Source organism: Arvicola amphibius, chromosome 10 (genome assembly GCF_903992535.2).
Source record: "Arvicola amphibius chromosome 10, mArvAmp1.2, whole genome shotgun sequence".
Lineage (NCBI taxonomy): Eukaryota > Metazoa > Chordata > Mammalia > Rodentia > Cricetidae > Arvicola > Arvicola amphibius.
Genome location: NC_052056.1, coordinates 92,567,992 through 92,590,922, shown reverse-complemented (window position 1 = coordinate 92,590,922; position 22,931 = coordinate 92,567,992). Strand labels below are relative to the sequence as shown.

The 22,931-nt window shown below is 50.7% G+C and overlaps 1 protein-coding gene across 2 annotated transcripts in view; it reads left to right on the top strand.

Moving 5' to 3' along the window:
* Positions 1–259: 259 nt before the first annotated feature.
* The window catches only part of Gtf2ird1 (GTF2I repeat domain containing 1), a 92,546-nt gene continuing 69,874 nt past the window's right edge, over positions 260–22,931 (top strand). For both annotated transcript variants that reach the window (XM_042055931.1, XM_038346878.1), the window contains exon 1: positions 260–416. In XM_042055931.1, coding sequence (XP_041911865.1) covers positions 276–416 — 141 coding nt within the window. In that variant the 5' untranslated portion in view covers positions 260–275. The remainder of the gene's footprint in view (positions 417–22,931) is intronic.

Genomic DNA, 22,931 nt, shown 5'->3' with positions numbered 1-22,931 from the left:
GGATCCTGCAAGGTAAAAAAGGAGAAAGTTTGACTGGGGGTGGGGTGGGAGTGGGGGATGGGGTGGGGAGTGATGGCGAGGGGGTGCTCAGGAGCTTGCCTTGGCCTTGAGCCCTTATTTTGTACACCCGCCCCCCCTTTTCAGTGTGTTGTGTGCATGGGAGGTCCCTTCCCCTCCCCTCCCCCTCCAGGTGTCTCAATTCTAAGGCCCGCCTTTTGGGGTGTGTGTGCACGTGATCGGGATTATAATTCGAGTTTGGAGGGGGATGGGTTGGGATGGTCAGCTTCTTCCCTCCGGATACCTGCTGGAATCTGGAAAGCCGTCACCCCTTTTACCCTCACATTCCCCGGAGGTGGCGAGAGAGGCGCCCCACTGGCCTGGAGCCCAGCAGGCCCGGATACAGTTGGGCGAATGAGGTCAGTGGTGCTGCCCTGCCGTGGGAGGTTGGTGGAGGGGGCGTCGGAAAGAGGCTTTTAAAGACCTCCTTTTCCCTTTTTCCTCTCCTGTCTCCCGAAGCGCAAGCCGAGTCCGCACACTGCCCCAGAGCGGTGGTTTCTTTTAGGGGGTCATTCTGTAAAGGGGCTGGTTTGCATGGTAGGAGCCGGACCTCTTTGGTTGGTTGGGGGTGACGGTAAAGAGACTTACGGTGGCAGTTAAGAGGGGCACAGAGGGTGCCAAGGAACAAGTTGGGGGAGCCTCGACTGTGGGTGGTCTCGGAGTTCTTGAGGAGGAGGGGGAGGGGCCAAAGGGTGCCTAGCGTCTCCCCATCCGGAGTCTCGAGAAGTGATCCTGATCGTTGTGACACCCAGCCTTGCAGCCCGGCAGGAGCTGGGAGTGAACCTTTCCCTAGCCTAGGCCCCAGGGAAAGCCGGCGGGCGGGGGACGTGGCTCTAGAGTTCTTCTGCCCAGTCAGGAGGCTAGTGGAGCTCCTGTTGGCGTCTGCTCTGGTGACCCGGCATCCCAGGAGTAGACTTGAGGTGGCAGTTCCTGGGTCCCGCATCCTGGTGAAGTGAAGGAACTCAGGAGCTGGGCTCACCTATGGAGTGTGTATCTGTAGTGTGGGGTGGCCGGACCGCCGCGGCTTTTTTTTTTTTTTTTTTTTTTTTTAAGAGGACTGGGGATTTAGTAGGGGCTTTCTCTTACTGCTCCGAGTGCAGAGCAGCGTCCGGGGTGCTCAGCGGTCAGTGCTCCGCGTTCCTCTGTGGTGGCCTTCCAGTCTCTGGCCTTGGGAGGTGCCTTGATCCGTTCATTTATTTTAGCAGCGTCATTCCCAGAGGGAAAGGGCACCGACATCGATTATTTATTCTATTTGGAGCGAGAGGAAGTGGTAGGAGGATGGTGGCTGGCAGCTGGGAGGGGCTGGGTAGTGGGGCATCAAAATGGGGTGCCCATACTGTCCGGTGTCTCGACATCGTTAGTCACCTGTTCAGGGCTTCAGAAGTGGCTGAGGTTGAGTTTGGCCTCTTTAGAGAAGCTATTGGCAGACCTAGAAATAGGCCTAGCCTGGAGGTGGGGGGGTGTCGGAACCCCCTATCCTGTTTCTGTATACAGCTTGCTCTGTATCTTATTTTATAGCCAGCTCTGCGGATGACCTAGAAATTGCCAGTTCCAACTCCAAGGGTCCCAGTGGATCCCAGACAGGGGAAATAAGAAAGCATTGGGTCTGTGCAGGTTTCCTTGTCTGGTCATTGGACACAAGAGTTTGTTCTTGGGGACAGTACCTTGAGGGGCATGTCTGACTTACTAAGTGATTTGTCTCGATGTGGGGTTTGGGGGGGAAGGGTCATTTATTTACATACTAATGTCATTTTTGCTATCATGTAAGGCAGGCTCCCATGAGCCCAGCCGGCCCCTGACACGCGGCAGTCTAGTGCCTGGGACTTGGAAACAGTCCGAAAGGCAGACATAATAATAGAGGTCTCGGAGGCAGCTGCTCAATTGCTGCATGTGCAGAGATTGGGGCGTGCACACTTGGGTAATAGCTGGGTTGTTGGGGACCCAAGCTGAGCTTCCCGGGTGGGAAGGCTCGGGGTATTCATCATGTCTGGAGTGTGACCTCGGGACCACAGACAGCATCTCCTGGCCTCCGAGACCCTGGTTTTTCTCACCTTGGCCCTCGGCAAGGACACCCCAGAAGCACTCAGGGGATCCTTCTGAGGAACTGGCTAAGGAACAGTGTAGAAGCCTGTAGAATTTTCCCCTTTTCTTTCAAACTTCAAGAGTTGCCTAATTATGCTTGGTCCCCAGAGCCTACCACATCTGTGTTGCCATACTGTCCTGGCTTTCTTCTGTCCCTATCTTGCTTAGCTCTTCAAGTGTGTCCCTGTGATTGCACACGATGTGAGTGGGGATGGAAGCTTGTTAGTCACTTGTTGAATTCACATGTTGGAATGAATGAATGAATGAATGAATGAAACCCTCTATTAATTTTCTCTGTGTATGTGCGTGTGTGCTCATACCCATGCCGTGAAGGATTAGACTAATTAGGTACTTTTTTTTTTTTTTCGAGACAGGGTTTCTCTGTGTAACAGCCCTAGCTGTCCTAGAACAAGCTCTGTAGACCAGGCTGGCCTCAAACTCACAGAGCTCTGCCTGCTTCTGCTGAGATTAAAGGTGTGAGTCGTCACAGCCTGGCTAGGTAGTTAGTTTATAACTCAGGACAATCCTCCTGCTTCAGTCTCCCAAATGCTGGGATTACAGGCATGTCCTAGTGTCTTTCTAGGATGTCTTCCATTCCTGGCACCCAAGGGACATTCTGTCAAGTTATCCCAACCTATGTGCTCCCCCAAACATAAGGCTGTGGCCCCCCGCCTGATTCTTCCTGCATCTCGCTCTTCAGATGCTTCAGGTGTGTGTGTGTGTGTGTGTGTGTCTGTGTCTGTGTTTGTGTGTGAGTTCGTTCGTGCAGCAAGCAGCCAGTGACACAAGCCAGGATTTTTGGGACAAACCGGCTGCTTGGGGCCTGTAGAAACCTTGATAGATGCTTGAAAAGCAAGATTTGTGGGAGTTAATTCAGAAGCTCCAGGGAGTAGAACAGGATCCTGGCTGAGGGCTCAGACTGCATACTGAGTTGCTTTTTATTTTATTCATTTAAAACAGGGTCTCACTATGTAGCCTAGGTTGTCCTTGAACTCATGATCTTTCTACCTCAGCCTTCCCAAGTACTAGGATTGCAGGCAAGTGCCACCACACTTGGTGTAAACTCAGAGGTTGCATAAGGGCACTCCCAGATGAAGAGAGATGGAGATATGGACCCTTCAGAGACTAGAGAAGTTCCAGCAGAGACTTACCGTGGAGGTGGGCCTGGAGAAGGGTGGATTTCTGACCTTAGAAGTGGAGTAGCTTGGAGGAGCAGGGAGCCCCCGTCAACACACATGTCTGTGGTCTAACAACCCTGACTGGAGCTGGGGAAATAGGAACGTCGTGAGGATGTACGTTCAATCCTAGTACCTGTGTGAAAAGCCAGATATGGTTGTGTGCACTTGTCTTTCCAGTACTAGGGACAAGGAGTCAAATGGACCCTGGGGCTTGCAGACCAGCTCACCTAGCCTATTTGGTGAGTGTCAGGTTCCAGCCCATATTCCTGGTCTTAGAAAACAAAACAAGGTGGCAGCGTGTGCCTTTCATCCCAGCACTTGGGAGGCAGAGACAGACAGATCTCTGTGAGTTCGAGGCCAGCCTGATCTAAAGAGTGAGTCCCAGGACAGGCTTCAAAGCTACAAAGAAAAACCCTATCTTGTAAAAAACAAAAACAGACAAACAAAAAACAACAAGGTAGTTAAGAGTGGTGGTGTAGGCACTTGGGGAGGTGGAGGCAGGGGGATGGAGGATCTCTGAGTTGGAGGCCTGCCAAGTCTACATAGTGAGTTCCAGGGGTACATATTGAGACACTGTCTCAAAGACAAAACAAACAGAAAGTGGATGATGCCTGCAGGGGCACAGCCCAGGAGGCCTTTGGCCTCTGTGTGCACTTGCATACACACATGCTGAAATGTTGCAGGATATTTGATCACACTGCAACCCCCGAGATTGCATGATTTACTGGAAAAACCTGATTCTAGTTGTGGTGTGGCTCAGCTCCGGCACACACCTTTAATCCAAGCGCTTTCTGCTTGAATATTGTAAATAGGATTAAGGCAACCATTGGTCAAGAGGCAGAGCAAGCAACCAGATGACCATGAGTGAACATAGGATTATTAAGAAAAAAAAAATTAGAGAAGAAGCAGGATGGGACTGGAGAGGTGCTTGGTGGTTAAGAGCACTGACTGCTCTTCTGGAGGACCTGGGTTCAATTCCCAGCACTTACAGCTGTCTGTAACTCCAGTTCCAGGGGACCCAGCATCCATGGCAAACACTAGTGCATGCACACACACAAAAAGGCAGAATGCAGGAGGATGGGTAGAGAGACACGCAGGAAGAGGAAGGGAGGGATATCGAGTTTGAGAGATGTTTGAGATGGTAGGAGAAAGGAGAGGTTTCTGGGACGATGGCGGAGGACGGCCAGCTGGGTGCTTCCTCTACCTCTCTGAGCTAAACGGGCTTTCACCCCAGCAATCTGGCTCTCGAGTCTTCGTTGTTAAAGTGGAATGATAGAGATTTTGTTATAAACCACACTAAATAAATGGCACAATAAACCACACAATAGAAAGCTAATGTGACTCCGGGTCTTACCCCCCCCCCCCCAGGCAGATCTTCATGGCTGCCTCGACGTCTTCCTTCCTGTTAGTCTTCCTGTTCTGATGGTCACTTAAGTTCAGCAACTTATTGGGGGTGCACAGGGTGCTGGGATGCTGAGGAGCCTGGTTTTTCTTGCAGTTCACCCCCGCCTTGCCCTGTGACCCAAGAGGAGCCTTCGCCCCTGCACCCACCTTGGGTTGTTGGCCTTGAAGGACCTAACTTGACAGGCCTGTGATTGGCTGCTTTGTCAGTTTCAGACACAGCGCCCAGGTGATGGTCATGGACAGGAAGAGGCGCCGAGCGCCAGCTCAGGGAGATGAGCTTCTCTTCGGTGGATGGACTTTATCCGTCTCTGGGTGTGGGATGACTCACAGAGTGTGTTCCGGACAGGGAGGGTGGGACTCTCATTCCCGACACCTTTCTTGACCCGCAGTGGAGCCTGGAGCTCTTCGGAGGTTTACCTGTCTCCCTCCTTCAGGACCGCCTGCTGCTGAAGTCTAGCTCTAGCTAATAAAAATAAGGATGGCCGGTTAAATTTGGACTGCAGATAAGTCACGGATGACGCAGTTCAGCTAAGAACTACTGTTCATTTATAGAGCACCCTGAACAGGAGATCTTGGGGTTTATCTGCTAGCCTTATAATTTTGTTCTGTAGGGTACTGAGGATATAGGGGAGAGAAGGGAGGGGCTTGGGGTCAGGGGTCAAATTAAGGCTCCGGGGACAGAGCAAGTTGGCCTGATTATAGTTCTCTTAGCTTTTTGTGTGTGTGTATACGTGTGTGTGTGTGTGTGTGTGTGTGTGTGTGTTGTGTAGCTCAGAAGTTAGCCTGGATATTCTGTTTCTTAGAAGCTGTCTGCCTTGTATTGTTTTTCCACCTTGGTTTTGTTTGTTTAGAATTGTTTTATTTGTGTGTGTGTGTGTGTGTGTGTGTGTGTGTATGGCGCGCACGCATTCTTGCGTGCGCACATGCCACATGTTTGTATTGGCATGTGGAAGCCAGAGGTGGGTGACTGATGATTTGGAACCGGAGGTACAGGTGGTCGTGAGCCACCTGACATGGTTGCTGGGAGCCACACTGGGGTTCTCTGCAAGGACAGTCCATGCCTTAGCCACTGAGTGATTTCGCTAACCATTGAGTTTTGAGACAGGGTCTCTCATTGACCTAGTGTTTGCTGTGGAACCTTGGCTGACTGTCCAGTGACCCTCAGAGACCTGCCCATTTCTGCCTTCCTAGTGCTGGGATTAGAAGTGCTACCACGCCTGACTTTAATTATTGTTGTGTGTATATCACGTGCGTGTGCACCAGAGCGCGTGTGTGTAGTTCAGAGGATAACTTTCAGGAGTTGATTCTGTCCTCCCACCACGTGGGTCCTGGGGACTGGACTCAGATCTGTCAGGTTGGTGGTAAGCTCTATGACCCACTGAGCCACCTCACTGACGCTGTGCTTGGCTCTGTTGGTTTCGGGGATTGAACATGGGTCCTCACGTTTGTGCCGCAAGCGCTTTGCCAACTAAGCCATCACCCCAGCCCTTCTTTTTTTTAAAATATTTGTTTGTTTTTTATTTTTTCGAGATAAGGTTTCTCTGTGTATCCTTGACTGTCCTGGAACTCACTCTGTAGACCAGGCTGGCCTCAAACTCACAGAGATCCGCCTGCCTCTGCCTCCTGAATGCTGGGATTAAAGGTTTGTGCCACTGCCGGGCTTGTCTTTAACTTTTTTAGTGGCGTTTACAGTTTACTTCACTGGGGCCTGAGGTCCCTGGAGGTCTGAGTGACATGAAAATTTAGGGCTCTCAGATCCCAAGTATAAGAACCTCTTGTTTTGGGGTTTATTTTTGGGAGGCAGAGGCAGGCAGATCTCTGAGTTCAAGGCTAGCCTGGTCTGCAGAGGGAGGTCCAGTACAGCCAGAGCTGTTACACAGAGAAACCCTGCCTCAAAAAACAAAAATCAGCCAGGAAATGGTGGCGCACGCCTTTAATCTCAGCACTCAGGAGGCAGAGGCAGGCAGATCTCTGTGAGCTCAAGGCTAGCCTGGTCTACAACATGAGTTCTAGGTCAGGCTCCAAAGCTACACAGAGAAACCCTGTCCCGAAAAAACAAAAACCAAAACCCCCAAAACAAAACAAAAAATTGTAAAGCCAAAACTGAACCCTAGGAGACCATGTCTCTGCTGTCCCCAGACAGTGTTAAGGTAGGAAGTTGGCATCTCTTCCTATGTCACAGGCTGGGGAGAAGGGCTGCCTCCCTGGGGGACGTGAAATGAGCACATGTGTCTCGGCCCATTTACTGTGGCTATAACTAAATACTGCAGGCTGGTAAGAGTTCATGGGTGGAGATTTCTTTAGTTTATGGTTCTTAGCGTACAAGATTAAGGAGCCCACACCTGGCAATGTTTTTCTTTCTTTCTTTCTTTCTTTCTTTCTTTCTTTCTTTCTTTCTTTCTTTCTTTCTTTCTTCCTTCCTTCCTTCCTTCCTTCCTTTCTTTTTCTTTCATTCATTCATTCTTTTTTTTTTTTTTTTTTTTGAGACAGGGTATGTTTGTATCACCGTATAGCTCTGTCTAGCCTGGAACTTGCTATATAGACCAGGCTAGCATTGATCTCACAGAGCTCTGGCCCCTCTGTCTCCTGAGTGCTAAGATTCACTACACCCCACTGTGCGGGCCCTCATGCTCTGATGCAGACCTGAGGTGTTGCATGGTGGTACCAATCAAGGGCTAGCTTGAGTCTCTCTTCATTTTTATAAACGTTTCTAGTTACTTTTTATTGTTATCGCTATTTTATGTGGATGAGTGTTTTGCACCCATCTTTCTCTGTGTATGAACTGCATGCCCAGTGCCCAGGGAATTCAGAAGAGGGCATCATATTCTCTGGAGCTGGGTTTCAGACGCTTTCAAGCCATCATGTAGGTGCTGGGAATCGAACCCTGGTCCTCTGCAAGGTCTAGTGCTAAGCACTGAGCCATATTTCTGACCCCAATATTTCATTCTTGATTATTATGTGTATATGTGTTTGTGAGAGTGTGCCTTAGGGAGACTGAGGCAGGAGGATTATGAGATTGAGACCAAGCCTGGGCAACCTATCGATTGTCTCAAAAATAAAACAACACTTTTGGATTGTGTCTGGAGAGGGGCCTCGGCTGTTAAAAGTGCTTGCTGCTCTGGCAGAGGACCCAGGTTTGGTTCTCCGTCAACTCGCAAACACCTGAAACTCTAGTCCCAGGTCTCTGGTGTCCTTTTCTGGCCTCCTTGGGGCTCCTGTACACGTGTGGTGCACATAAGCTCACGTTAGCACATACACATAAAAATTTATATTAAATTTAATAAAGAAGATTGAAAACAAAATGAAAAGAGCGGGGAGTCTTATTTTTCCACCCATCCATTGGCTATTCCACCAGCCAATGGGAAATGTGCAGGGCTCTTGCCCTTAGTGGTAATCTCCAGATAGCACCCATGCCTCTCACCAGTCATGGCTATGTATGTATATTTTGGCTGGCTGGCTCGGGGACAGCTGGCGACAAGCCTACACCAGCACAGGTCTTTTTTTGGTGTGACATACCGACATGATCCCACATTTATCAGAGCAGGGGATGCTCCTTCAGTCTCTGTCAGGCCATCAACCCCCATCCCTGACAGTTACTGATCAATATTCTGTTTCTAATCTTATGTTTCTGGAGTGTCACGTAGATGGGATGACAGAGTATATGGCCCTGGAGGCTGGCTTCTTGCACTTGTACTGCCCTTGGTGTAGTGTGGACCGGAAGTAAATCTTTTTGGATATCTTTCTTCTCACCCCCATTGAACTAATGGTTTTGCATTTGCTTACTGGGCACTCTGTTGCTGACTCGTGAGAGTCCATAATACCTTGCTGAGGGACTCTAGGCAAGCACTCCACGGCTGAGCCATGCCTCCTGCACCTCCCTGGGCGATTCTAGGTAGGCATTGTACCACTCAGCTAAATCCATAATCACTCTGTTTGAGACAGGGTCGCTCTCATAGCCCAGGTTAGCGTGAGACTAATTTTGTAAAAATGGGTCTCAAACTCTGAGATCCTCCTGCATCAGTCTCCCGAGTTCTGGGATTATAGGTATTCCACACCAGGCCTGTCGGTCACTCAGTTGGACACTGTGTGGTTGTGTCACACACACATCCCAAGGTACATCTCAGGGACAATCCAGGCATTCCCTGAGAGCTCGTGTGCTTTAGAACTACCCAAAATGGTGTGGGGGGGCCTCTTTCCTCTTTGTTGTTTTTGTTGTTTGGTTGGTTTTTCGAGACAGGATTTTTTTCTGTATCTTTGGAGCCTGTCCTGGAACTCCCTCTGTAGCCCAAGCTGGCCTCAAACTCACAGAGATCCACCTGCCTCTGCCTCCCAAGTGCTGGGATTAAGGGTGTGCACCACCACCGCCCGGCTCTCTTTCCCTTTTGCACAGGAGCACCTTCCCTGCCCCCTTTGAGAGCTGACCTGAGGCCAGGAATGTACCCACCTCTGGTCTCAGGAGCTGGAATTTCATCCGGCGTTTCTGGTGACTCACACAGCCAGCCCCTGCGATGAAATTTCACCTTCCTGCTGCCACCCTCGGGGCCGCTGGTCCCGGATCCTCCGCCGCCCAGGTGGGCTCTGGAACAGAATCTGTGCTGTAGGGCCAGGAGAGCTAGGCTTGGGATGGTACCAGGCAGGGGAGCCGTCTGCTGAGTGATGTCGTGTCCACTTCTTAGGTTCTCCTTGCTCCAGGAGTCAGCTGGGAGTTAGGGGTCCCCGGTTATGTGTCCATAGCTGTAGCCACTTTGTTTGGTGTGGAAATTCCAAGTTGCTTTTGTGGGTAGGGAAGCAGGATGGGAAGGCCATGTGACTGTGACTTATGTGAGAAAGAATAGAGCATACTGTATTACCTTGGGCGCGCACTTGTGTGCATGTGTGTCTGTCTGTCTATCTGTATGATGAGGCCCTCCCCCCCTCTCTTTTTCCTCTCCTCTTTCTTGAGACAGGGTCTCAGGTTGACCTGTAAATCACAGTATTTAGCCAAGGATGACCTTGAATTTCTTAGCTTCCTGCCTCTTTTCAAGTTCTGGGATCACATGCGTGTATCCCTATGTCTGATTCATGCAGTGCTGGGATTACATGCGTGTATCCACATGTCTGACTCATGCAGTGCTGGGATTACATGAGTGTATCCACATGTCTGATTCATGCAGTGCTGGATTACATGCATGTATCCCCATGCCTGACTCATGCAGTGCTGGATTACATGCGTGTATCCCCATGTCTGACTCATGCAGTGCTGGATTACATGCATGTATCCCCATGTCTGACTCATGCAGTGCTGGATTACATGCATGTATCCCCATGTCTGACTCATGCAGTGCTGGGATTACATGAGTGTATCCCCATGTCTGACTCATGCAGTGCTGGATCACATGCGTGTATCCCCATGTCTGACTCATGCAGTGCTGGGATTACATGAGTGTATCCACATGTCTGATTCATGCAGTGCTGGATTACATGCATGTATCCCCGTGTCTGATTCATGCAGTGCTGGATTACATGCATGTATCCCCATGCCTGACTCATGCAGTGCTGGATTACATGCGTGTATCCCCATGTCTGATTCATGCAGTGCTGGATTACATGCGTGTATCCCCATGTCTGACTCATGCAGTGCTGGGATTGAAGAGTGCTTTGTGCCTGTGAGGCGAACGCTCTACAACTGATCCCCATCTCTATTTTTTTTAGACGGTTTATTTATTGGGTGGGCATGCATGTGCCACAGTGCACATTTGGAGGTCAGAGGGCAATTTGAAAAACCGTCTATTCTTCCACTGTATGGATTCTGGGGGTCGAAGAAGTTGTCAGGTGTGGTAGCAAGTGCCCTTACCTGTTAAGCCATCTTGCTTGCCCTTGTGAGTGTTTTGAGTTGACTTCTCACTATATAGCTCAGGTTGGTCTTGAACTCTTGGTCCTTCTGCCTCAGCATCCTGAGAGCTAGGGGGTCACAAGTGTACACGACCACTCCTGGCTGAGATGTGGGTTTTTTGTGGGTTTTGTTTCTTCTCGTGTCCTTCCTCCCTCCCTCCTCCCTCCCTCCCTCCTCCCTCCCTCCCTCCCTCCCTCCCTACCTTCTTCCCTCCCTCTCTGTACTGTGGCTAAAATCCAGAAACTCACACATACTAAGCAAGCTTTTTACAATTAAGCTTCAACCCCAGCCATGAGTTTGGAGGTTTTTAAACTTGTCTGTCTGTCTGTCTCTCTCTCTGAGTGTGTGTGTGTGTGTGTGTGTGTGTCTGTGTGTGTGTATGGTTATCTGGTTATCCTGGCCTTCCCCTGACAAGTTTTGCCAACCTCAGCACCCCGCCCCCACCCTGCATCTCTCCCATGTCTCCTTAAGTCCATAATGGTTGGACCCTTGGTACCAGCACTCAGTGAGAGACTCTGGAAAACTCTGGGTGCGGATGGGACCTGGGATACTCCCAGGTGGCTCATCAGTAGAACAGGACCCCTGCCAGCTCACCCATCTCCAGGGTGGTCCTGGCCGCTTCTGGGGGGTTCTTGTGCCTGGGCCAGGTTGGTCTTTGTGTTTGTCTAGGAGCTGGTTTTTCAGGAATAGCTGCTTCTAGCAGCAAGGCCCAGGCTGGGGGTGAGTGGGGCCCTGCAAGGGAGGTGACGCCCCTCTTCCTCCATGCACCCTGGCTTCCAGGTGCCAACACAGCACTGGCAGCACCCGCCCTGCTCCCAGGCAGGTGGGCAAACCACATCCTCCTCTTTGATCCAGATCCATTGCCCGCCCACCCTGGGCCAGCCACAGCCTGAGACTCTGGTCTCAGCACCTCTAAGCTGAAATGCTCTTTGGTCTTCCTGAGTCAGAGGCCATGGCACCTCCTCAGGGCATTCCCGACTCACAGTGGAGGGCATTGCAAACATCAGGCAGGGCCTTTGAAGCCAGGCAGGAGTGGGTTCAAGTTCCAGCTTGACCACTGACCTGCCGAGTAGCCTCAGGCAAGTGACTTCATCCCTCTGAGCATTATGGGAATAAAGAAGAACCTTGGGGGTGGGGGAGAATATTTCTTGGTGTGTGTGTGTGCGCTGTGGGGCACATGTGGAGTTGATTTGGGGGTCAGTTCTGTCCTACTGTGTGGATCCCAGGGATTGAACTGATGCCCTTCAGCTCATGGCATAGCTGAGGATCACTTTTTTGTTTTTTTCGATTTTGGTTTTCCCGAGACAAGGTTTCTCTGTGGAGTTTTGGAACCTGACCAGTTTGGCCTCTAACTTACAGAGATCCACCTGCCTCTGCCTCCCGGAGTGCTGGGATTCAAGGTGTGCGCCACCACGCCCGGCTATAAAGAATGTTTATGTATTAGTCTGTTTCCTGGTCCCAGTAACCGTTTGCAGGGCTCAACTTGGAAGACCTTTTTTTGTGGTGCGTTTTCCTTGATCTTGGCTTCTCCAAGCCTGTGTTTATGAGTCCCTCCTCTGAGTCCTGCCGCCTGAGCCTTGAGGCCCAGCCACAAATGAGAGACCTTCAGTTTGTTGCGCTCACGGGCAGAGCCGTCAATTCCAGCAAAAGCAGGTGGGACAGAACTAGTCTGACTCGGGGTCACTTCCCTGAGCACCCTAGGGGGTCTAGGACATCCTTCCAGCAGAAATGTAGATGCCAGCTCTGGATCACAAGCTGAAGGCAAGCCTGCACAACTCAGTGAGACCCCATGTCAAAGCAGAAAGTAAGACAGGTATGGTGACATGCATACTACATGCACCATACATATATGGTGGCCAGGGCATGATCTGGAACACCCAGTGGAGGAAAAAGAAAACGGACTGCAGAGAAGCCTGGGAGAGCTGGTTGTGGTTCACAGGGGAGAGAGGCACTGGGTTTTATTCTTCAGAACCCTAGTCTCCCCTGGAGGAACACTTAAATCCCCTTACATCTGCTCGAACCCCAGAAATCACGGTGCTTATAGTTTGATAGGTGTGTGGGGGGTGGGGAACCAAGACAGGCTTCCTGCAGGAGAAATCTCAGGAGACTGGCAGATGGGATGTCTCGATGTTGCCCCATCCTGGGATGGGAGCTTCTAGGCTTGGGAATTCAAGTCCTGGATTTTATTTTGTTTGACTGTTAACTCAGGATTTGCCCCTGCCTTGGTCCCCTGAATGGAGGACTCATGGGCATGAGTCACACGCCCAGCTGCCTGGGGTTTATTCTGGTGTAGGTGTTGTGTCTCCAGTGGATGGGCCTGTATCTATCCTCTTAAGGTTCCCAGGAGCACTGAAGACTTCTGAACTTAGGTAGGAGAATAAAAGTTGGGCAGGGCAACAAGTCAGTGGGCAGGGGCATGGCTCAACATTAGAGCTCCTGCCTAGAATCCCCCAGTGAGGGGTTGGGGTGTAACTCAGTGGTAGGCACTTGGCTGGCATTCAGGAGGCCTTAGTTGAATCGCAGGAGTTTGGGAGGGCAGTGAGAGTAAGCCTGGAGCAGCTGTGCATGGTGGTACACACCTGCAATCCCAGCCCAGAGACTGAGGCAGGAAGCTAACAGGTTCCAATGATAGTAGTGCCTGTCAGAGCTCAGCCATGTGGCCTGGATGCCCAGGTTCCTGGGGAACACTTGTTTGGATGCCCGTGAATCCTTCCTGACTTTGTCAATGCTCTGCTTTAGTTACTTTCCAAACTTAACCATTTCATCCTAGTTGGCTCTGTTCCTAGTTTTCATCCTCAAATTGCCATCCAGTAACTGAAACTAGCATTTCTGATCATCTGCCAGTCCCCCATCCTGTTCCCACACTCTTGTCTCTGGTTAAGGGCTGATGAGACTTTGGGCTAACTGTGTAAACCTCAGCTTTTCAGGCTGGAGGGGGTGTGGCTCAGTGGTCGAGCTCCTGCCTAGAATCCCCAGTGAGGGGCTGGGTGTGGCTCAGCTGGAAGAGTGCTTGTATATCATGTATGAGGTCCTGGGTTCTCTTGGCCGCATCACATAACCTGGGCATTGTGGTGCACACATGCAATCCCGACCAACCTTTGGAATATGAAGGCTGGAAAATCAGAAGTTCAGTGTCGGCCTTGGTTACATAGGGAGTTTGGGATCAGCCTAGGTTACATGAGACTGTCTTCAGAAAATCAAATAAGAACATAAGTTCTTCTTTTCTGTTCTAGGAATTGTAGCCAGCTCATAAGGCAAGGGTTTCTGTCCAGTTCATTAGAGTCACACAGCATTAGGTAGATGAAGGTGGACTGGGTTAGGGCTGAGCCTGGTGGGGGAAGGGGCTGCGATCGTGTCCTGAAGAGAACCTTGGTAAGATAAAAAGGTAGATTATTGAGTCTGCTTTTAAAAGGCAACTACTAGTTTTGATTAATAAGGAAATGCAGGTTAGTAGTTAATCACCTAGTATAATTGAACTTGTAGTCATATTAGGTATGTTTTCAAGGTCAAGCAAAGATATATTTTTAGACAGGTCATCCTCAAACACTTCAAAGATCTATAGAATATGGCATTTAAGATATTTTAATAACCTAAGCTCTTCCTTTTTATGACAATGAGACATGTCTGCCCCTGGCAGCACTAATCTACTTCAGAGAAGATCATGGGCACTGAAGAAACTCCACATGGAGTTTATATTCTTTGTGGCAAAAGTAAGACACTGGGCAAGAAAATGTTCTCACCTTAACTGCTGATGATATGCTGTCCTAATTGGACAGGCAGGACACAAAAGAAAGTGACTGCCAAATATTGTCAAGACAAGGAGGGACAGCCCTTCAGACTGTCATGCTTCACAGAAAAGTCTGTTGGAAATGCTACGCCAGTAGGCTGAAGATGGATCCCCAACATTGCAGAGAAGCTTTGGATGACTGTATAGGCAGCCAGCTGTTTCTGTCATTACTCACAGTTTTTGGAAGTTGCTTGCTTGCACTTCCTGCTTACTCAGTTAATATTGTTTCCACCTTGGGTCTCTGAGGGAGTCAAAGACTAGAGAGTTATAGTTTTCTTTCTTACCTGGTGCAGAAAGCAAGTTATGATGGAAAGTAAATTAGGTACAAGACTTTGGACTCACCAAGATAGGATAGATATGAAGTATTTTCTCTGAATTTGTCAAATGCAAATGGACTAGACATTGTTGATGTAGTTATTGCCTATATATATTGAATATAGTCATTGTACTTATTGTATATAGTTTTTCTTATATTAGTTATAGCCTTCTTTTTAATTTTAGACAAAAAGGGGAAATGTAGTTAGTGGAATTTCATTTGTATTTTAATAAATAAAGCTTGCTGGGCAGTGGTGGCGCACGCCTTTAATCCCAGCATTTGGGAGGCAGAGGCAGGCAGATATCTGGTGAGTTCAAGGCCAGCCTGGTCTATAAGAGCTAGTTCCAGGACAGGCTTCAAAGCTACAGAGAAACCCTGTTTCATAGATAGATGAATAGAGCAAGTTTACCTGAAGATTAGGGAAGTAAAACAGCCACACTGGCCAGCCTTACAGACCAGGAGACAATAACACACACCTTTAATCCCAGTAGCCACACTAGTTTGCTATAGAAACCAGGTGGTAGTGGTGCACGCCCTTAATCCCAGAACTAGAGAGGATTATAAGATGGGAGGAGACAGATCTCAGTCTCATTCTGTGGTTTCCTGGAGGCAGGATGGCCATTTTCAGACTGAGGTAGAGGTAAGAGCCAGTGGCTGGCTGCTTTGCTTTTCTGATCTTCAGGTTGGGACCCTAATATCTGTCTCTGAGGTTTTATTAATTGTACTTCAAAGCTTGGATGATTCGGCCTAGTGGTTAGAATTCGAGTAGATGGGACAGGAGCTGCTGGAGTGTGTTCAGGTAGAGGCGGGGGGGGGGGGCAGGGCCAGCAGGACACAGGGCCAGATGACTATAGAGAATGTCTGAAGTGGATTCGGGTAGTGGAAGAGATCAGACTGAGGGAGAAGAGCTCGTAGTCCGGCCTGCTCTGGCTGCGGCCAAGAGAGCCCTCAGATAACTAATGCATAGATTAAGTTCTGTTTGTGGATAGGGAAACAGGCTGTGGTGAGTAGGTGCCTACAATGCCTAGACTCTCATGAGGAATTGGAAGCCGGGTGTCCTGATCTGCCCGGAATAGGAATAGCCTTTCTGGGGCTCTGCGGGTAGAGGGCAGGCCGCAGTGGGAGGGGCAGCCTACTTAGAAGGGAGAGTTCTCACCCACCCCACCCCCCAGCCAGCGCCCAGGGTTAGATCATCCTGGAGCCTTTGGCTGTTTTCCATTCAGCCTTCATTTCCCGACATGAAAGGACCTGATACCCCTCCACCTCCTAGATCTTCTCAGAAGGCCTGTTTACGTCTGGCAAGGGGGTCTCCAGAGACACCATCCTGGGCCTCCCAACACAACCTCGCCCCTGGGGCTGGCACTGCCCCAAATCTGGCTTCTCTGCACTGCATCCTAAGATCCATCCTATCCTGTAATGAATGTATTGGTTGGTATACCAGTGTGGATAAGCATGAATTTAACCCTGAATGATAGGGTGGCATGGCCCACTCTGCTCCCCTTGTGTGTGGCAGGGAACAGAGAGGACAGGGAGAGTTGAAGTCAGAGTGACGGAGGGGGTGGGGCAGCAGTTGGTGATATCACAGTTGCTCAGTAACCAGCGCTCAGGGTAGCCTAGCCTGCCAGCCTCTGTACAGTGGCCTCACTTATGGCCTCACGTTGGCCAGAATTGTTGATACCCTTTTGCTATGTGGTAGCTGAGGCAAGGAGGGTATTGGCAAGGTGAGGGCTGTGCCTCTGAGCCTCATCCCAGCCCCTCACTTGGGAATTCTAGGCTGCTGCTCTACCACTGAGCCACGCCCCTAGCCTCTCACTGGGGGATTCTAGGTAAGAGCTCTACCTCCGAACCACACCCAAGCCCCTCGTTGTGGAATTTTAGACAGGTTCTCTATAGCTGAGCCCCGTGCTGGGGGATGCCAGGCAGTTGCTAGTATTTGCAGGAGGGTTTGATGTGCCAACGCTGGCACCCTCTACTTCCTCACCTGCCAGTTATTCAGTCACCCAGATGCAACCATTTAAGCTGAGGATGGATTACCTGCGTAATGATGACCCCATGAGATTATCGGGCCTAGAGCTGGGGCTGCGGCCCGTTGATAGGCTGCTTGCCTTATAGTCAGGAAACCTGGATTCCATCCCCAGCACCACATAAGCTAAGTGTGGCTCATACACGTGTGGTCCCAGCCCTGGATAATAGGGGAGGCAGGAGGATCAGGAGTTCAAGGTCATTTTTAGCTTTATTGCAAGTTGGGAGGCCAACCTGCACTCCTTAAGACCCTGTCTTAGACAGGCAAGCAAAGTTAATTGACTTATTGCCTTCAACATGTCTTAGTTTGTTGATGTGTTATCTTGGGTGTGCACACAATGCAGGAATTGACCCACAGTGCTTTTCTTCCAATCTGTTGTGGTTGCCCCTTGATATGTGACTGCTTATAGAGCACCTGCTATATACCAGGCGCTGTTGCTGGCTCCCTCTGTCAGCAGTGGACAGAACAAAAAACATCTCCCAACATATCACGCTTTTGGGTCGGACCACCACACTGGCCTTCCCACCAGATGGAACATACCAAAAACTGACCATGGGGTGGGGATCTTTCATTGCCCTTTGAGATGGTCATCTGCATTTCTAACCAGTGTCGGGACCTGTGGAAAGGGTGCGGAGTCTGGGTGTCACACTGTACATGGTCCTCAACCATGTGTGTGTGAGGGGTCGGGAAATAGGATCCTTGACCTGGGGTAGTGTGTGTGTCCATTCGACCCGGCTTTCCTTCCGAAAGAAGGAAGCTAATTAGAGCCCATTCCATGTCTCTTTCTTACCAGACTCCCCCAGCCTCCACCTTCCACTCGCCTGCTTCTCAGCACCCCCACCCTGCTTGCCTCTGTCTTGTCTTGGTGTCCTTCCTGACCTTTGACCTGCCTCCCCTCTAGGGTTTCAGTGGCCAGCCTTCTTAACCTCCCTGATAACACCTCTGTTCTTTTCTCTCTTGTCTGTTGCTTGCTCTTCCACCTCTTGCCATCCACTTGAGGTCTTTGTACCCTGCCTGTCTCTCAGATCATGAGGTCTTCTCTGTACCCTGCCTGTCTCTCAGATCTTGTCTCTCCAGTCCGGGTACCCAGCCCCACAACCCCTTAACCTACATGGGCCTTGGACAACCTTCACCCAGTGAGGCCCAGCTCCTTCTGTTCCTGCTGTCTTTCTTTCCCAGGGTATGGGCACCCATGTGGACATCTGAGTTGTATGTCTGAGATTGGACTCAATGTCTCCTCCTCAGGACTCTGTGCCCTCAAATCACTTCTTTGATATTTTCCTATCTGCTGCAGGCTTGGCCTAATCCCCACTTCTCAAACTCCAGCTGTGACCCCGGAGAGGGGGGGGGGCAGCATTCCATCTGCCATAACCCCTCACCCTTTGGGCACGACACCTGCTTTGAGCCCGGCACCTGCTTTGAGCCCTTCTATGTATGACTCCTGTTTGCTTGAATGTCCTTGGTCCAAGGGCCTTAAGGCCTGTCTTGCTGTCTTCACCTACCACTTCCTGCTCCTCCCCTCGGCACTGCATCCCTGATCCCTACCTCACTCACTTGCCCAGCCTCCAGCCAAGGCCACTGTCCTGCTCAACCCTGACCGCGACACGTGGGCGGCCCAGGCTGGCGGCTGGGTTTCCTGGGCAGCCAGTCATTTGGCAGGCCTTCAAAGTCTGCTCAGCTCTGTGGCCTAGGAGGTGGGTACTTTGGGCTGGGGTGGGGCAGGCGTCCCCCTTGATGACTGCATTGCTGAGGTCAGCTCTGGCATGGTCTCCTTTGGGGAGCCTCCCATGGTTTTGTGCTCCTTGCTTGTCACTAATTTTGTCTTTTGAGGGTTCCTGTTTGTTTTGATCTTTGTTTTATTTTTGAGGCAAGCTCTTATGTAGCTCAGGCTGCCTTCAAGCAGGCCTGGTTTATGCATTGCTGGTGATTGAGCCCAGGGCTTTGCGCAAAGCATGTTGGGACGTATCCACCAACTGAGCTACATTCCTACTTCCTATCTGTGCCCCGGACAGAAGTCGGGGAGTAAAAGGGATAGGTGTTGCTGGTGCATGCCTGTAATCCCAGGGTTGGGGAGACGGAGGCAGGAAAATCAGGAGTTCAAAGTCATCCTCAGCTACATAGCAAGTTTGTGGCCAACCTGGACTCCATGAGACCTTGTAGCTGGGGTTCAGTTGGTCAAGTGCTCGCCCTGGCTCCCATCTTTAGCACTGCATAAGTTGGTGTGGTGACACGTGACTGTACTCTAGCATTTGGGGGGGTTGAAGTGGGAGGACCAGGAATCAGGGTCATCTTTAGCTATCTCTAGAATTAGAGGCCAGCCTGAGCTGATGGAGACCCTGCCTCAAAAAAACAAAAGCAAAAACAAACAAAAAGCAAACACACAAAAAAACTGGTTTTAATATTAGTAATCTATTTTCTTAGCACTGAGATGTCTGTCCCTTTCTAGCTTGAAGCCCAAGCATGCAGGGGTGGTGTGTGTGAGCTGCTGGTCGTGTTCCTGTGTGCATGACCAGTCCCATCTTGTGTGTGTAGTGTGTGTGTGTGCAAGTTCACAGAGGCTGTGACTGTGGGAACTCCTGTGTCTGGGCACCTGGGTAGATGCCCCCCTTTCTGGGCCAGGGGCTTGTCCCATCCCCCAGCCAGAGGCTCCCTCAGGAGAGGCCTCTGCTGCCTGGAGATTAGTCTCCAAGGCCACGCTGCCAGTTGCCATAGGCACTCAGGTCCCAGATAGCACTGTGATTTCTCATCCTGGTCACGCAGGCCAGGCGGCTGCCAGTGTCGCCTGCCAGGAGCCAGGCTTTAAATAACTGGCGGAAACCTGACCCTCCAAAGAAACTGTCTACCAAGGCCTGGCCTATCCACCTAGGGGCAGGCTGCGGGCAGTGGCACCAGGGCCCCTCCTGGGGGCTTGTAGCAACATGACAGAGGGTTCCCTCAGTACACAGGAGGGAACTCAGAGTCCTGCCTTGAGACTCTGACCCCTTGCACTTGAGGACTGTGTAGCCCACCACCCAGGATGCTGGACTTCTAAGGAGGAGGGACTTCTCACAGCCAGCCCTGAAACACAGCCCTGTCCCCCCAGCTCCACTGCCCTAGGATTACTAGAAAGTGGCGTGAATCCTGGACCGGAAAGCCGGTGCTTGCTTCCTGGCCTGGGCTTTGCCTCATGGCCTCTTTCCTGCCCCGAGGGTGAGGCATTTCTGCTGGGTGCTTGCTTTTTTTGTTTGTTTGTTTGTTTTTAATTTTTAAATATTTACTTTCAACATGCTTTTTGTTTTTGTTTTTGTTTTTGTTTTTGTTTTTTCGAGACAGGGTTTCTCTGTAGCTTTGGAGCCTGTCCTGGAACTAGCTCTTGTAGACCAGGCTGCGCCTTTAATCTCAACATGCTTTTAAAAAATTACTTTTACCTATTTTTTGCGTACGTGTATATATGTGGAGGTCAAAGGACAGCTTTCAGGATGGGTTCTCTTCCTTCTGCCATGTGGGTCCTGGGGATTTTTCCCATGTCCTGAGGCTTTGGAGCCAAGTGCCTTTACCAGCTGAGCTGTCTCCCAAGCCCTTCCGTCTTTGCCTCCAAAAGTAATAAAGCAACCTTTAAGTCATTTACAAAGCAGAAAACAGTATAAAGAAGGAAATGCCAGGTGTGGTGGTGATGCCTGTGACCCACCATTTCAGAGGTGGACCCGGGAGGATCAGGGCATCCTCAGCTACTTAGTAAGTTAGAGGCCATCCCTGGAAACCCAGCCAGGGGCCTGGGGACGGATCTCGGTTAGTGGGGTGCTCACACTCGGTTCGGCTGGTGGAGTGCTCACACTCGGCTCGGCTGGTGGGGTGCTCACACTCGGCTCGGCTGGTGGGGTGCTCACACTTGGCTCGGCTGGTGGGGTGCTCACACTCGGCTCGGCTGGTGGAGTGCTCACACTCGGCTGGGCTGGTGGAGTGCTCACACTCACACAGCTCTCCTTGGGTTCTATTCCCAGCACCGTGTAAACTGATCCTGGCAACACACACCTGAAGTCCTAGGACTTGGATCAGGGAGGATGAGCGTTCAAGGTCACTCTTAGCTACTTAGTGAGTTTGAGGCTTGCCCCAGCTACTTGAGATTCTGTCTCACAGGGGTGGGGAGACTTGGGCAGGGCATGGTGGCATGTGCCTGGCATCCTAGCTACCGAGCAGGTAGAATACAAGTCTAGGGTTAGCCTGTGTGACTTAATAAGATCCTGTCTAAAAGCAAAGTAAGATGAAAAACATTACTTATTCCAAGTGATGACCATAACTCTGTGTGTGTGTGTGTGTGTGTGTGTGTGTGTTTGCTTGTTTTGTTTGTTTTTCAAGACTGGTTTTCTCTGAGTAGTTCTGGCTGTCCTGGGCTAGGCTGGCTTCAAACTCACAGAGATCTGCCTACCTTTTCCTCCGGATTGTTGGGATTTAAGGCCTGTCCCTCCACCGCTCAGCAATAACAGTATTTTTGCAAATCAGACCCGTTTTACCAACTCGCTGTTTGCCTGCTATCTCCTGCCCTTCACCGTTTAGATACCGTTTGTCTGTTCCTTTTCATGTGTGTCATATGGTGTCTGTGCACGTATGCATGCTTGTTGACGTGTGGGTGTGCACATGGGTGGAGTGACCCGAGTCGATGTTGTTCATTTGTCTTCCACTTTGTTCACTGAGGCGGGGTCTGTCAGTCAACCCAGAGCTCGCTGACATGGCTTCTAACCTGCTCCGTGGATCCCTCATCTCTGCCTTCTGGGCTGGAGTTACAGGTGGGCCATCATGCCCCTCGGCATCTACGTGGGTCCTCTTACAGGCACTGTGACCACTGAGGCATCTCCCCAAACATTTAACTTGTAGGCTGGAGGGGAACCTCCAGTCACGGGCCACCTTGATTGCGTGTGTGTGCCTTGGCACCGGTATGAAGGTCAGAGGACAACCTCATGATTGGTCCTCTCTTCCATTTGTTTTGAGGCAGAGTCTCTGTTATTTCACCACTGGGTCCTCCAGGCTAGCTGTCCCATAGTTTTCAAGGATTCTCTTAGTCTCTCTGTCCGTCTCTCCACCGACATACGGGGATTACAGGCAGACATGCTACTGCGTGCGGCTCTTTCGTGTCTCCTCAGGCTTGTGTGGCAAGAACTCTTACGCACCAAGCCATCTCGTCGTTCTGAGACGCAGTCTCTCGCTGGCCTGGGACTTATCAGTTCAGCTAGGCTGTCTGTCCAGTGAGCCCCAGGGACAGCTCCTTCTGTCTCTGCCTCCTCAACGTTGAGGCACCACCACACCTAGCTTGTTTTCACGTGGGTGCTGGAGATGAAACGGAGATCCTCGTACGGCTGAGCCATCTCGGCTGAGCCATCTTGCCTGTCTCTCGCTGTCTGACTCCGGATGCCAGGGTTTGACCTGGCTTTGAACTCTGTATAGCGTGAACTTTCGCACCTGGAATCTTTCTTCATCATTTCGACATCCAGGCCTGGTGTTGCGTGAGGTGGAGGCTGGGCTGCCGATCTGATGTGTTTTCCAGTAGACGGGGCTCCAGGGAACAGACGAGGAGGAGTGTGCTGAAATCACAATCTCGAAGGTTTGCTTCTCTAAAAGACCTAGCCTGCTTGCACACAGAAGGATGTTGCCATGCGTGGTAGGGCAAACCTGGGATCCCAGTCCTTGGGATACTGAGGCAGGGGGATTATAAATTCAAGGCTATGCCTGGGCTGCATAGTGAGACCCTGTCTCAGAAGTCTGTAGGCCGTGGGGTTGGTTAGATGGCTCAGAGGGGAATGGTGCGTGTCAGGAAGCTTGGCGAACTGAGTTCGACCCACATGGTAGGAGACCTTGACTCCTGAGTTATCCTGTGACCTCCACATACTTGATCTGGCAGCCTCCTCCCCCAATAGACTGATAAATGTAAAAGCAAAATTAAAAAACAGCCATAGCCTGAAGCAGGGATTGCCATAAGGTGGAGGCCAGTCTGGGCTCCATAGGGAGATATTGTCTCAAAACAGCCATGTTATAGATGAAGTGCCAAGGTGGAGGACATGCCTGGAATCCCCCAGTGAGGGGCTGGGGTGTGGCTCAGTGTAGAGAACCTGCCTAAATACAACACCCCCCCCCCCACTGCCCCCAGGGACTCAGGGTGCGGCTCACTGGTGCACACTGGCCTCTTAAGAACAGGTCCTGGTTTCTTTCACTACTATCAAAGGAAGAAAGGGAAAAAAAAA